The sequence below is a fragment of the Bos indicus genome, chromosome 12 (genome assembly GCF_029378745.1).
Source record: "Bos indicus isolate NIAB-ARS_2022 breed Sahiwal x Tharparkar chromosome 12, NIAB-ARS_B.indTharparkar_mat_pri_1.0, whole genome shotgun sequence".
Taxonomy (NCBI): domain Eukaryota; kingdom Metazoa; phylum Chordata; class Mammalia; order Artiodactyla; family Bovidae; genus Bos; species Bos indicus.
The window spans coordinates 81,807,570-81,821,041 of NC_091771.1; the positions used below are offsets into that span (position 1 = coordinate 81,807,570).

The following is a 13,472-nucleotide window of genomic DNA, read 5'->3' on the forward strand; positions in this document are numbered from 1 at the left end:
TGCATGCAGACATTTGTAGTTTCTGAGCCGTCTTTGTTCATCTCAAGTCCATCCATGAACAGCCACATTCGTGTTCTCTCACACACACATACTTTGACCTAAACATATGGGCGCCCACATACACAGCTTCAATCCAGTCAGAAAGTTGAGACGTTCAGGAGGGGTAGGGTGGCTCCCCAAGGTCGTGCTGCTGGCTGACTACTAATTAGAGAAGGTGTTGTACAACGAGTTTTTCATTTCCGAAAGAACTTCCTGCCGCACAGAGCCTCAGGCTCAGCCATGGGTAAGTGCCCAGGTTTTCCGTGAGGATGCGTTCAGCCCCGCGACATGTGTGGCTGACGTCCAGGAATATGACAGCTTTCAGAGCCCCTCTGAGCATCTCATTTCCCTTTAAGCTTTTGAATTAGTCCCAACAGTTGTCCGTCATCTCAGGCAGCCACAGAATTATACAGTTGCTTGTAATTATCTCAACAAACACCCCCGGGAAAAGGCTTCTTGGTCCATGAGAGAGCGGAGTCCTGTCCAGGACTGCCTTGCGTGTGGTGTTTTCTGGGAAATGACTGAGTTTTAAAAAAGTTGCTTCTGAGAATTTTTGTCAGTTTTCTCTTAACCTGATGGAGGAGAGAATTTTCAGAGGTGCTCTTTCATTGACACCATTTCATTGAAATCACACCTTTTTTTTTTTTTTTCAAGAACATGACTTTAGTGTCCAATTTTAATGTAATTTTAAGATTAGAAACTTCTAGTAACAGATTTTGAAGATTTTACTACCTTCTGAATTGTCTCAGGATATAGTGAATCCTTCAAATAATTTTTTATGTAAAATCACCATTGTTACAGAGTTCCCTGATTTCTCACTTTATTATTCAGGTTTTCGTCTTTTTGCTGTATTTTTTAACGTGGAAGGAAAAATTAAGCCCGTGGAGAGTTTTGGATACGCTCTTTAAAGAAAACTTGGAGTTCCGAGTGCAGTGAACCGCCGGGCCCTCATGGCAGGCCAGGCCCACAGGAGCCTGGTCCTCTGGTGCCGTCAAGGTCCTGATGTAGTGCGAGGCAATCAGGTGGGGTGCCAGTCTGCAGAGAGAGCTGGTGATTGACAGTGCTTCTTAATAGAATGTGTGATACAGCATGAATGTATTTATGATAACACCATAAAATTCATACACAGATGAATTTTTTTTTCTTTTTAATATGAGTCATGTCTGGCTGTCTTGTACCAAGGACTTTTGTATCCAAATACTTCTTTCAATGAGATATAAGTCTTTCTCAGATAATTTTAAGCTCACTGTGGAAGTTAGAGATAGGTCCACAGGCTGGCAGAATCTGCTGTGAACTGTTTATCCTAGGAAGACCAGTCCCTCAGTTCTATCCACAGGCAGTGACACGAAGCTGCCTTGTTGGCCCCTCTCTACTGAGATCACTCGGTGCCTGCATGCTGACAGCCAGACCCTAATGCATCCTGGAAGAAGGCACTCTTCGCAAAACTTACATTTCTATGAGATTGAAACCTGAGGAAAAGTGATAACCTTCTTAAAAATTTTTATTTAAGTTCAGTTATACACATACATACATTCTTTCTTTACACTCTTTTCCATTATGGTTATCACAGGAAAATGGGGATTTTTTTGTTTTGTTTTTATCATGCCACATGGCTTATTGAGATCTTAGACCCTACCAGGGATCAAATCCACACCCTCATCAGTGAAAGGGCAGAATTCTAACCACCAGACCACCAGAGAATTCCCAAAATGGTAGTCTAATGGTGTGCACATTTATTTTTTATACATACTTACTTCAAAAAAAAAAGAATTACTAAATTAATTTGGAAAATGTACATCAACCTCAAAAAATGCTTTACAAGTTAACACATGATAAGTCTCATAAATACAGTATTCAGTGGAGAAGCATATCATAAAAGAATATACACAGTTAGATTTCATCTATGTAAAGTTTAGAAACAGAGAAACAGTCTTTAGTGATAACCATGATTATGACTGAAATTTTGTTAAGGATAACTTATCTCCTGAGGAGATAAATTGTTTCAGCAAATTGTTTGCTGGTTGTTTCAGAGACTGTCTTCGCCAATAATTTACTTAACAGAGGTTCATTGTGAGAGTTATGTTACAAGCCAACAGCATACAGGATATATCATCTCTTAATAAGCCAATAGAGAAATACTACAAAGCGGCTGATGGTTGATTCAAATGATGACACTAGCAAAATAGTACTATTAAAAACTTAGACAGTTTTCCTCTTTGAGGTGCTGCTGGCCAGTGTCTGCACCACACCATTGAAAACAGTGGAAAGAGCTGGATGCAGGTGAAACCTTCTGAAAGAAGCACCAGGGGCTGGTACACTGTGCTCAGCACTAGTTCGAGGCCTCGTCCCAGCACTGTTTCTGTATTTTTCAGTTTCAGCCAGTGTTAACGCCTATCAGTCATTTCAGTTCAGTCGCTCAGTCGTGTCCGACTCTTTGTAACCCCATGGACTGCAGCACGTCAGGCTCCCCTGTCCATCACCAACTCCTGGAGCTTACTCAAACTCATGTCCATCAAGTCAGTGATGCCATCCAACCATCTCATCCTCTGCCATCCCTTCTCCTCCTGCCCTCAATCTTTCCCAGCATCAGGGTCTTTTCCAATGAGTCACTTCTTCAAATCAGGTGACCAAAGTATTAGAGTTTCAGCTTCAGCATCAGTCCTTCCAATGAATATTCAGGGCTGATCTCCTTTAGGATGGACTGGTTTGATCTTGCAGTCCAAGGGACTCTCCAACACCACAGTTCAAAAGCATCGATTCTTCAGTACTCAGCTTTATATTCCATCTCTCACATCCATACATGATTACTGGAAAAACCATAGCCTTGACTATTTGGACCTTTGTCAGCAAAGTAATGTCTCTGCTTTTTAATATGCTGTCTAGGTTGGTCATAGATTTTCTTTAAAGGAGCAAGCATCTTTTTAATTCCATGGCTGCAATCACCATCTACAGTTATTTTGGAGCCCAAAAAAATAAAGTCTGTCACTGTTTGCATTGTTTCCCCATCTATGCCATGAAATGATGGGACTGGATGCTATGATCTTAGTTTTCTGAATGTTCAGTTTTAAGCCAACTTTTTCACTCTCCTCTTTCACTTTCATCAAGAGGCTCTTTAGTTCCTCTTGGCTTTCTGCCTTATATAAGGGTGGTATCATCCGCATATCTGAGGTTATTGATATTTCTCCCGGCAATCTTGATTCCAGCTTGTGCTTCATCCAGCCTGACATTTCACATGATATACTCCGCATATAACTTAAATAAGCAGGGTGACAATATACAGCCTTGATGTATTCCTTTCTCTGTTTGGAACCAGTCCGCTGTTCCACGTCCAGTTCTAACTCTTGCTTCTTGACCTGCATACAGATTTCTCAAGAGGCAGGTAAGGTGGTCTGGTATTCTCATCTCCTTTAAGAATTTTCCAGTTTGTTTTGATCCACACAGTCGAAGGCTTTGGTGTAGTTAATAAAACAGAAGCAGATATTTTTCTGGAACTCTTTTGCTTTTTCGATGATCCAGTGAATGTTGGCAATTTGATCTCTGGTTCCTCTGCCTTTTCTAAATCCAGCTTGAACATCTCTAAGTTCACATACTGTTGAAGCCTGGCTTGGAGAACTTTGAGCATTACTTTGTTAGCAAGTGAGATGAGTGCAATTGTGCAGTAGTTTGAACATTCTTTGGCATTGCCTTTCTTTGGGATTGGAATGAAAACACCTTTTCCAGTTCTGTGGCCACTGCTGAGTTTTCCAAAGTTGTAAGTTAAGCCTATAACTTTTCTATTACTCTGTACCCTCTCCTTTTGCTACAGATAAAATTTGTATGAAGTAGAGTCTGCTGACAAAAGTATATTGACAAGTTTAAGACCATGCTCTCCAGCAGAAATAACAAGGGGACATCCACTTGTTAATGTGTTCATGTAAAATTTATTAAACACTTAGTTGAGAACTCTAGGAAGCCAACAAAGCTAGTTTCATGTTTTCGTGCTGTGCCTGTGTATATTTCGATTAACCAGGTAATCCTAAATAGGTTATTTTAGAGAGTTGCTGTAACAATCAGGTTTATTCTAGGTAGACACGTTGATTCTACACACTACCTTCGCCGTCTTATAAAATTTCTAACACTGTTCAACAGACCCGCTAATGTTTTGAAAGGCATTTTGTTTCGTTCAGTCCCATTTTAGTATTCCTTTAAAGAGTTTGATCGATGACTCTTGAGATTCAGCCAAGAGCGTCGTGTCAAAAACTTGCTTGAATTTGTCTAAAAATTCGTAGTCGGTGCTGAATCTGAACTTGTTGGCCCAAAGCAGCACCGTCCCTGGCTGACAGAGGTACACCATGGTGGCGAGCAGCTTGTCCAGGAAGTAATGGTGGTAGACCACGTCGGAGGCCAGCACGTAATCGTAGTAAAGCGTGGACTTGGGGAAGCTCTGCTCCAGGCCCTCCCCCCACACCAGCTCCTTCACTTCCGGCAGATACGTGGTGCAGTTGAGTGTGTTCTTTAGGAGATTGTATTGTAGGTTCCCCAGCACATCAGGCAGATCTGTCGCCGTGACCTGAGCCCCTAAGAGAGAGAGAAAGCCTGTCTTAAGTACCTGGAAACACCGGGGCAGCCCAGTGGACACATACTCTCGGGGGGAGAATGGAGCTGGGTTTCCCACCTTGGCCCTGTGGACATCCGGGCTGGATTCTTTCTCGTGGGGTAGACCCCGCGCTGTGCCCTGTAAGACGTTCAGCAGCATCCCTGGTCCCCACCCACGAGATGCACAGCACCTCCCCACCCAACCCCCAGGCAGGATGCTCAGAAATGTCCCCTGACATTGCCAAATGTCCTTCAGGGGTCAGACTCCGCCTTTGGTTGAGAACCACTGAGATAGAATAACGGTTCCATCTTTTAAGAAACTGAAACCATGGCTGAAAGCGGGAACTCGGCTCAGTACTATGCAATAATCTAAATGGGAAATGAATCTGAAGCAGGATAGATACTGTATACATGTAACTGAATCATCTTTCTGTATACCTGAAAGTATCACAACATTGTTAATGATACTCCAACAAAATTAAAAGTTTTTTAAACTTTTAAAAAAACTAAAACAGTGTTTGGGGAGATTTCAGAATAATTAACATACCAAGGTTTGGAGCTTCCCTGGTGACTCAGACTGTAAGGAATTTGCCTGCAATGCAGGAGACCTGGGTTCGATCCCTGGGTCGCGAAGATTCCGCTGGAGGAGGGCATAGCTACCCAGTCCAGTATTCTTGCCTGGAGAATCCCTTGGACAAAGGAGCCCGGTCGCAGAGTCATGACTGAGTGACTAACACTTTCACTTCTATAATAATGCATGATGTTTTCCTTCTAAAACTGTGTTTATCTGAAGATTTTGGGTTTCTCGTCTGGAAGGTATCAGCACAAAGCTTTCCACAGGGGATGATCTATTTTGTATGATTCTCCCCCCTATTAAATGTACTAAATTAATTTTTAGGCATTTTAAAGAAAGTGATCAGTGTTCACAAAGTAGATGGCCGTATTTCCAGACTGATTTTGATAGATGTGTAATCACACAGGCAGAAGTAGACCAGACACAGCCACCTCTTACGCAGCGTCCAGGACGCACAGCTGGTGTTTGGGGTGTAAATCTGTTTTCATCTTGGATTCACTGACTTGGTTTCTTTTTTTTCTAAAACCTTAGTTATGATAGTTGCAATGAAAAGCAGGACACAGCATAACATAGCTGTTTACAACCGGAACTCGAGAGTCACCCCTTCAGGATGTCAACTTTCTCACATGCTAAGCACTGGGTTGGATGTTCCTGTCTCTGCTGCTGCTGCTAAGTCGCTTCAGTCGTGTCCAACTCTGTGCGACCCCATGGACTGCAGCCTACCAGGCTCCTCCGTCCATGGGGTTTTCCAGGCAAAAGTACTGGAGTGGGGAGGCATCGCCTTCTCCAGTGTCTCTAAGATGCCATTATCTTATCTCAGGGATAACAGGAGTGATTCTGGCCTGGACGTTTGCGGGGACTCAGTGAGGGCGATCACGGCCAAGCACCTAAACCACAGCCCATCATTCAGTCAACATGTATTACTACTGTTGTCCTGGTAAGCATCTTTTGAAACAAGGTCGAGAATAGACACACAGACACACCTAGAATACTGGCCACGATGGAAACGAGGCCTGGTCCAGCCCCGATTTCCAGGATCTTAGCACCTCGGAGATTGAGTTCCTCTGTGTGTTCTTCCAAATACTGGCACAACGCCATGGCCTGGGGAACATTCACACTTGTCACTGGGCACTGAAAACCAGAGACCCCTATTCCCACCGCCAGTGAACTGCTAGAAGGCATGTTCACAGTCCAGCTTACTGAGGGGTCCACAGGAATCAAAGCACACGTGCCACGGAGTGTTTTGACCTGTGGAATATGAAAGGAGCAACCAGGGACGGGGGAGCCTGGTGGGCTGCCGTCTATGGGGTCGCACAGAGTCGGACATGACTGAAGCGACTTAGCAGCAGCAGCAGCAGCAGCAACTTGCATCAGAGGAACTCGAGATGCCGACTTGCTAAAGGGCCTGTATCCGAAGACTCTTGATCAACCCCCAGGAGGAAGAGCAGCTCAGCTCTTCCAGAAGCAGGAGTTGAGGAGCTGCAGGACAGCAGCCCCTCACCCTGGGCAAGTCGCATCAGGCCCCCAACCTGCTGGAAGACCGCTGGGCTCTAAAATTCTCAACACCTCCCTCCGGAGCCCATCAGCAAGCGGGTCGCCCCGGACCTTGCCTGCTACACTGGACAGCGGGGCAGTCATTTTTCTTTTAAGTAGCTCATCTAATAAACACTCTGGGAGGACAGCGCTTCCCAGACTCTGGTGCATACTCGGATCACTGGGGAGCCTGGTTAAAGACGCCCCGCCGCGTGCAGTAGGTCTGATGGGGCTCAGGACTGCAACTCTTAACGAGTCTGCCTTTCTAATCAGCCAGCCCATGGACCACGCTTTGGGTGGTAGCAAAGAAATTGCATACTTTGCACAGTCAAAACAAAAACAACTCCGCCCAAAAGAACCAAGGTGAATACATTTAGATCCATTTTTACACAGAAAACCAAAGGTCCCTTTCCTTGTTTCTTCACTCCCTTCTGCCCGCCTCCTGTCTGTGAAGAGATAAAGGGAATTCGATGTGTGTGGATGTGGGAGGTGTTTTGTGTGAGCCAACGGGGGGGTGTGGGGTGGGGGCGGTCAGCTAGTGATGCCGGGGGGCCACAGAGACTAGGGGAGTGAGCGTGAGGGCGCGACCCGGGTTGGGAACGTGAGTCCTGAGCTGAAGAACCAGTGTGAAAGCTCAAGTGTGCACACACCTTTAGGCCTCGCCTTCTGACAGATGCTCGGGACTTGTCGTGACTCACTTTCTATTTGTAGCTAAGGCTGGAGTGGCAGGGGTGGGGGGTGGCCAGGATCATGTGAGACACGCCAGCCGCACTCACGGTGGCCTGCCCCAGGGCGGGTGGCATACCCAAGGCCGTGGGTCTGTCCATTTCATCCTTAGCTCCTCTCAAGGGGCTTGGAGGGGGCGGCCAGGAGTTGGGGGATGGAAACTGAAGCACAGGTACGAGGTGGCTCCAGCATCCAACCCATGGCATGAACTTGCAGGCTGGGAATGGACGTTTTGAAGAGAGGCGTCCTTTGGATCTTGAGAAAGGATCGTTATGCAGAGTGGGGGTTTCACCATTTGGAAGAGTGTCACCAGGGCCACCAAGACTCACTCACATGTGACTTGAGGGCTTCTGGAGCGGTGGCTTAGGTGCCCTTCCTGTGAGGTGTGCCCTGTGAGAAGCTGGTCCGGTGGGTGCCACCCGGGGATGGGTCTTCCCGAAGGAGCAGGTACATCTTTTAGCAAACCCTCCTCCACCTCCCCGGGGCTTCCCTGGTGGCTCAGACGGTAAAGAATCCACCTGCAATGCAGGAGACTCCAGTTTGATTCCTGGGTTGGGAAGATCCCCTGGAGAAGGAAATGGCAACCCACTCCAGTATTCTTGCCTGTGAAGTCCCATGGGTGGAGGAGCCTGGCGGGCTACAGTCCACACGGTCACAAAGAGTCAGACACGACTGAGGGACTAACGTTCACTTTCAGCCACACCGTGAAAGCGGGGGGACCCCCTGAGGGTTGTTGGACATGGCCCCAAAGATTTTGCCCACTGCAAAATCTAAACCCTAAAGGCTTCTGATTTTCTTTCTTAACAATTCATACGAATTTTTCATCCTACTTCCCAATATGCTCAAGTTTATGTTAATGTTAAAAAAGAGTGTTTCAAGAAACACAGCGTGGCAGAAATGGTTTCTAGGAGAGATGCTGTGTTCTTGCAGCTTCTAAGCACACCAGCCTCACCCTCAGGGCCAGCCAGGGACCCTCCATCTGAGAAGCACAGAACGTTAAAGCATTTGGCAAGGCGCCCAAGGCAACACAGTTGTACAAAAGTGCTGTTCCCATCCCCAGAAACCCGGACGCCCCGACGTCATGGCCCCCTCACCCCCGGCCACACCACCGCTCCGTAACTCTCGATGGATTCCTGAATGACAATCTTCTTGCCCACAAACCGATAGTACTCCTGGGTGTAGCTGGCGTAATTCGTAGGAACAAATTTCTGGAGGCTTCGAAGTGATGCTTCTATCTCATTAGAGTCTGTGGGACCAAAAATAACAGGCTTCATGATTTGTGAAAGTGAAAGTCATTCAGTCGTGTCCAACTCTTTGCGACCCCATGGACTATATAGTCCATGGAATTCTCCAGGCCAGAATACTGGAGTGGGTAGCGTTTCCCTTCTCCAGGGGATCTTCCCAACCCAGGGATCGAACTCAGGTCTCCCGCATTGCCAGAAGATTTTTTACCAACTGAGCCACAAGGGAAGCCCAAGAATATGGGAGTGGGTAGCCTTTCCCTTCTCCAGGGGATCTTCCCAACCTAGGGATCAAACCCAGGTCTCCCACATTGCAGGTGGATTCTTTACCAGCTAAGCCACAAGGGAAGGCCCCCATGATTTGTGGATCCACTGCAAATATACTAATTATAGGTACAGTTAGTCAAATGGGAAAAGATTGAGCCATCTTCTAGAAACAGAGAATGTTATTGGTGACAATGGTCACAAACTAGCTCAGACAGAATGTCATGGGGTGACTGGGACGGAACAGTCCGATGGGGATTTTTATCAGATGACATGACGCCTTGGGATGCCCCAGGCCCCTCCCTCAATTTCGGACAGAGATGGGTGTGGATCCGCCCCTCCCTCGGTTTGGGCGTGAGGAGGCAGCTCTACTACCAGGCAGGATGGCACGACTGAGCCGTCTGCAATAAGGAGGACCCGGGCAGGCACACACTGGACTATTTTTAGGCCTTGAAGTGAAGTAACATCCCACATGGTGGCTGGAACATGTTCCTTAAGTCCTTCTACAACCGCTCCTCAAAAGGTACAGGTCACCCAAAGACAAGCCAGCTGCACAGCCCTGGGGGAGGCTGTCATTTGAGCCCTGACTATTAAATTACTCTTCCTTTAAATACTCCTTTACACTCATGACCCACTCGAGCGGTGCTCAGATATCATATAAGATGAGAGGAAACGAGCACCTGATCAGGGATGATATCATGGAAGCCCAGAAGTCACAGGTTTCCCAGAGGGTTTCAGCATTTAATTAAAAAAAGAGTGAAAAGGTCAGAATGAGGATGCTAATCACATGGAGGGGTCATGTACAGAAGAGGGGGGCACTGCTGGTGTCCCCAGGGAGAGGCATGGGTAGCGAGGAGTTTGGGTGGGGGACGGTGCATGAGACCAGCCTTTGTTGCCTGAGCTGTGCCTGGGGAGAGGTAACCAGGGATGGAATAGCAGAAGGGAGCTGTCAGTGAGCTTGTGTAGGGCTCTAGTCAGAAATAAATGTTCAGGAAGGAAGATGAGGCTGAGTGCAGGGTGAAGGGTAGGGGGCCTTTGAAGAAGCCAAATCAGGGGTCCACCCCTCGGAGTTCACATTTCACTGAATTCCGCCTGCACTAGAGCAGTTCTCTGTTGCAGCTTTCTCTGCAAATCCCTGTAAGAGGGTCACAGTCAGAAGAGTCTAGACATGTGGAGTAAACACTTACAAACATTTACGAAAACTTGACCATGCCTATTGAATCTGATTATGAGAAACTGAAGCTTGTACTGGGTATTATGCCTTTGTACGTTTTTTCATCTTGTTTTTCCAGAAATTCATTTGTGTTGCATTTTATAAAAAAAGTGTTCAAATGGTCTTTGATTGTCGTGTGAGCCAAGTGCTGCTGCCGCTGCTAAGTCACTTCAGTTGTGTCCGACTCTGTGCGACCCCATAGACGGCAGCCCACCAGGCTCCCCCGTCCCTGGGATTCTCCAGGCAAGAACACTGGAGTGGCTTGCCATTTCTTTCTCTAATGCATGAACGTGAAAAGTGCAAGTGAAGTCGTTCAGTCGTGTCTGACGTGTAGCGACCCCAGGGACTGCAGCCTACCAGGCTCCTCCATCCATGGTATTTTCCAGGCAAGAGTACTGGAGTGGGGTGCCAGTGCCTTCTCTGTGAGCCAAGTGACCGGTTTGTGAATTAACAGAATGACACCTGTAGCTCTCAGCCGTGGGTTCTGATCTAGACTATTCCAGCCCCGGAAGGAGAATTCTCTGTCCTGACCACAAAGACAAGAAACGCAGACTTCACTGAAGCCTGTAAGAACCTTCTGAGGCACAGTGGCCAAGTCAGTCCTGAGACATCATCTTTTCCTGCCATGTGCCCTGGAGAGACCCTGGGGAGAGAAGGGGGCCTATGATTCTCACCAACTTCTTATAAGGGAAGCTATTGACATCTAACAACATGAACCTCAAATTTATCACACAGCAAAGAGGACCCATCTTCTCCCATAGGCTGAGCAGCTGACTCTGAGTTCTGGTTTCAGAGGCAGCAAGAAGGCAGAGGAACAGATCATGTGGTGCCCAGGAGCATGCAACAACCAGGCTGGGAGCATGAGGAACCACTGATTTGTAGGGTTTGGCCATCACCATGGTGACAATGCTCCCAACATGGCTGTCCCCCGGGAAGAGACGCAGCTGCTGAGTATCATGGGCGTTTCTACCACAGGTGCGACATCCACCAACAGCCTCAAGAGCACAGATCATCGTAAGATGTGGGAAGATAATTCATGATGAGACATGAGTATTTATTACCTAAGATTTTTCATATAACTTTCCCCTTTATGTAATCCATTTCATTGTATATTTATATGACTTAAATTTTAACAATGGCCATGTTTAAAAAAACAGCTTGCAAAAATTCCCAAAATGCAGGAGCTGGACCAGCCATTGGGTAAGAGGAGGGAGTCGTGGGCTGCCCTCCTTCCATCTGAGCCTCTGGTCACTGGAGCAGGCAGACCATCAGGGACCCAGGGCACTTCCTGCCAGTTTCCAGCCCTTCCACATTGGCCAGACCGGTCCTTCTTTCCTTCTTCTCACAGATCACCACATGGAAGCTAACTTTTCTCTCAAGACTGAAAGAAAAGTCGATGGGCTGCTCTACAAATGGCTCATCCTTTCATAGGATGACAAACAATAAGTTGATGGTCTTCCTTTCTGGGTCAACATTGTAAAGAAAATGGGCATAAAAATATCCCTCCTATAAGACCCCTTTCTTTGCTACAAAGATAAAGAAATTTGTGTTGACTGCGCATGATTTTCATTTATTGTATCTATGCTCACCTGTAGGAGCTTCCCTGGTGGCTCAGACCATAAAGAATCTGCCTGCAATGCGGGAGACCTGGCTCCGATCCCTGGGTCAGGAAGATCCCCTGGAGAAGGGAATGGCAACCCACTCCAGGATTCTTGCCTGGAGAATCCCATGGATGGAGGAGCCTGGTGGGCTATAGTCCATGGGGTTGCTAAGAGTTGGACACAACTGAGCGACTAACACACACACACACACACACACACACACACACACACACACATGCTCACTTGATAGTTTTAGAGAGGTCAGCTTTTGGAGATAGGCAGAGTCGCATTTTTATGTAAACAACTTAGTAAAAATAAATACCGTCCTGGTTTAGCAGAGTTGGAAGAGAATTTCCCAGGATCAACAACTGTACATGTTTTGAATGTTATAACTTGGCTCTTATGACATCATTTGTTATGTCTGTTACTTATTTCCTACTGATTCGCTGTCCAGAAATGCAAGCCTGACTGGTTATGTTGTCCTAATGGGAAAATGGCTTTACGAGGATTCACTGTAGACTGCGGCTGCCAGGAATACATTTTGGCCAAGAGCAGGAAGGAATCTAGATTTCATTTCTGTTTTAAAAGTTCTTGTTAACAAACATCTGACTCTCCTAGAATTTGGAGAAGACAAAGTTGTGGACGTAGGGATTATTACCATTACTGCCAGGCTTCTGCTGGCATAAGGGCATCCTACCGTTTCATGATCAGAAAAAGATCTAGAGTTCAAAGGAAATGGACTGTCTGGCCCCTGAGGTTCACTGGAAAATGCCATCCCCAAGTGAGAGCGTGGAGAGGTGAGGAAGGAGGTTACCTCCCGGGCGTTTGCTGGTGCCATCTGTGTGCAGAGCCTCGTTGTCCGGGGGGCTCGGGCCCTCGTCCAGGGGCCGGGGCTGCTGCTCGGAGCTCAGACACGCGTCCATCACGGGGCCACTGGGGAGGAGAGAGCCGGCCAGGTCCGAGTGCTCCGCCGGGTCTGAATTGCCCAGAGCCTCCGCAAGGTGCAGGTTATCGCCTTAGCATCTGCTGAGCCGGAAAGAACACCTGCTTTTCAGCTTAGTTCCTTGGACGAGGAACGCAGCCACCCCGAGCTGCCATCCTGGTGCTGCAGAGAAAAGTGGAAGGAGACGAGGAAGCATTGCTCCAACTTTCCTGTGCCTGGAGAAAGGCAGAAACAGAGCCTCTGGTAGCGAGACAGGCGCTGCCTCGCTGTGGTCTGAAGTGTATCTCTAAGAGCTTTGGGGACTGAATGTTGACAAAGAAAGCCTGACCCAGCGGTACGTATGGTTGAGAGTATCTTGTGGATCGAGGCTTGATGACATCATGCATTTGGCCCAAAGGCAAGACTCCTCCCTTTCCATCTGAGGCTTTAGCGCAAGATAGTAGAAAGCTCAGGGGCTGAGCGCCAGGAAGCTTGTCGGCTCCCTATTCTGACTCTTGGCGACTCACTTAATTCCCTCCATGCCATTTCCTCATCAGCAAAAAGGGAAAGATAATGATATCTGCCTACCTCCCAGAGCCGTGGTGAGAAACAGGAGAGCAAAAGTGAAAAGCAGCTCAGGAAAACCCTACCGATTCAGGGAGGGGAAAAAAAGGACCTAGCTGGGGGGACCACTGCTCAGCGTCCAAATAAGAACGCGTGGCATTCCTGCGGGACGCCGCGGGTTGCTGCCAAGCTCTGTTCTCGTGCTTTTAGCGTATCGATT

The 13,472-nt window shown here is 47.3% G+C and overlaps 1 protein-coding gene across 1 annotated transcript; it reads right to left on the reverse strand.

Annotated features, from left to right (window-relative positions):
- Positions 1 to 1,522: 1,522 nt before the first annotated feature.
- METTL21C (methyltransferase 21C, AARS1 lysine) lies at positions 1,523 to 12,911 on the reverse strand. Its single transcript, XM_019971683.2, has 4 exons — positions 12,581 to 12,911; positions 8,542 to 8,693; positions 6,172 to 6,289; positions 1,523 to 4,596 (listed from the first exon to the last, which is right to left on the reverse strand). The coding sequence occupies exons 1-4, from the start codon at positions 12,687 to 12,689 to the stop codon at positions 4,202 to 4,204; spliced, it is 774 nt and encodes a 257-aa protein (XP_019827242.1). The 5' UTR covers positions 12,690 to 12,911; the 3' UTR covers positions 1,523 to 4,201.
- Between the last annotated feature and the right edge of the window lie 561 nt (positions 12,912 to 13,472).

What these genes read in the sequence shown, in the direction of transcription:
- METTL21C (XM_019971683.2), bottom strand. Translation starts at nt 12,689, where the DNA reads ATGGACGCGTGTCTGAGCTCCGAGCAGCAGCCCCGGCCCCTGGACGAG. An exon ending in GAGCGGTGGTGTGGCCGGGG is followed by an intron (nt 6,290 to 8,541) that starts GTGAGGGGGCCA and finishes AATGTTCCCCAG; the next exon opens with GCCATGGCGTTGTGCCAGTA. An exon ending in CATCGTGGCCAGTATTCTAG is followed by an intron (nt 4,597 to 6,171) that starts GTGTGTCTGTGT and finishes TCTCTCTCTTAG; the next exon opens with GGGCTCAGGTCACGGCGACA.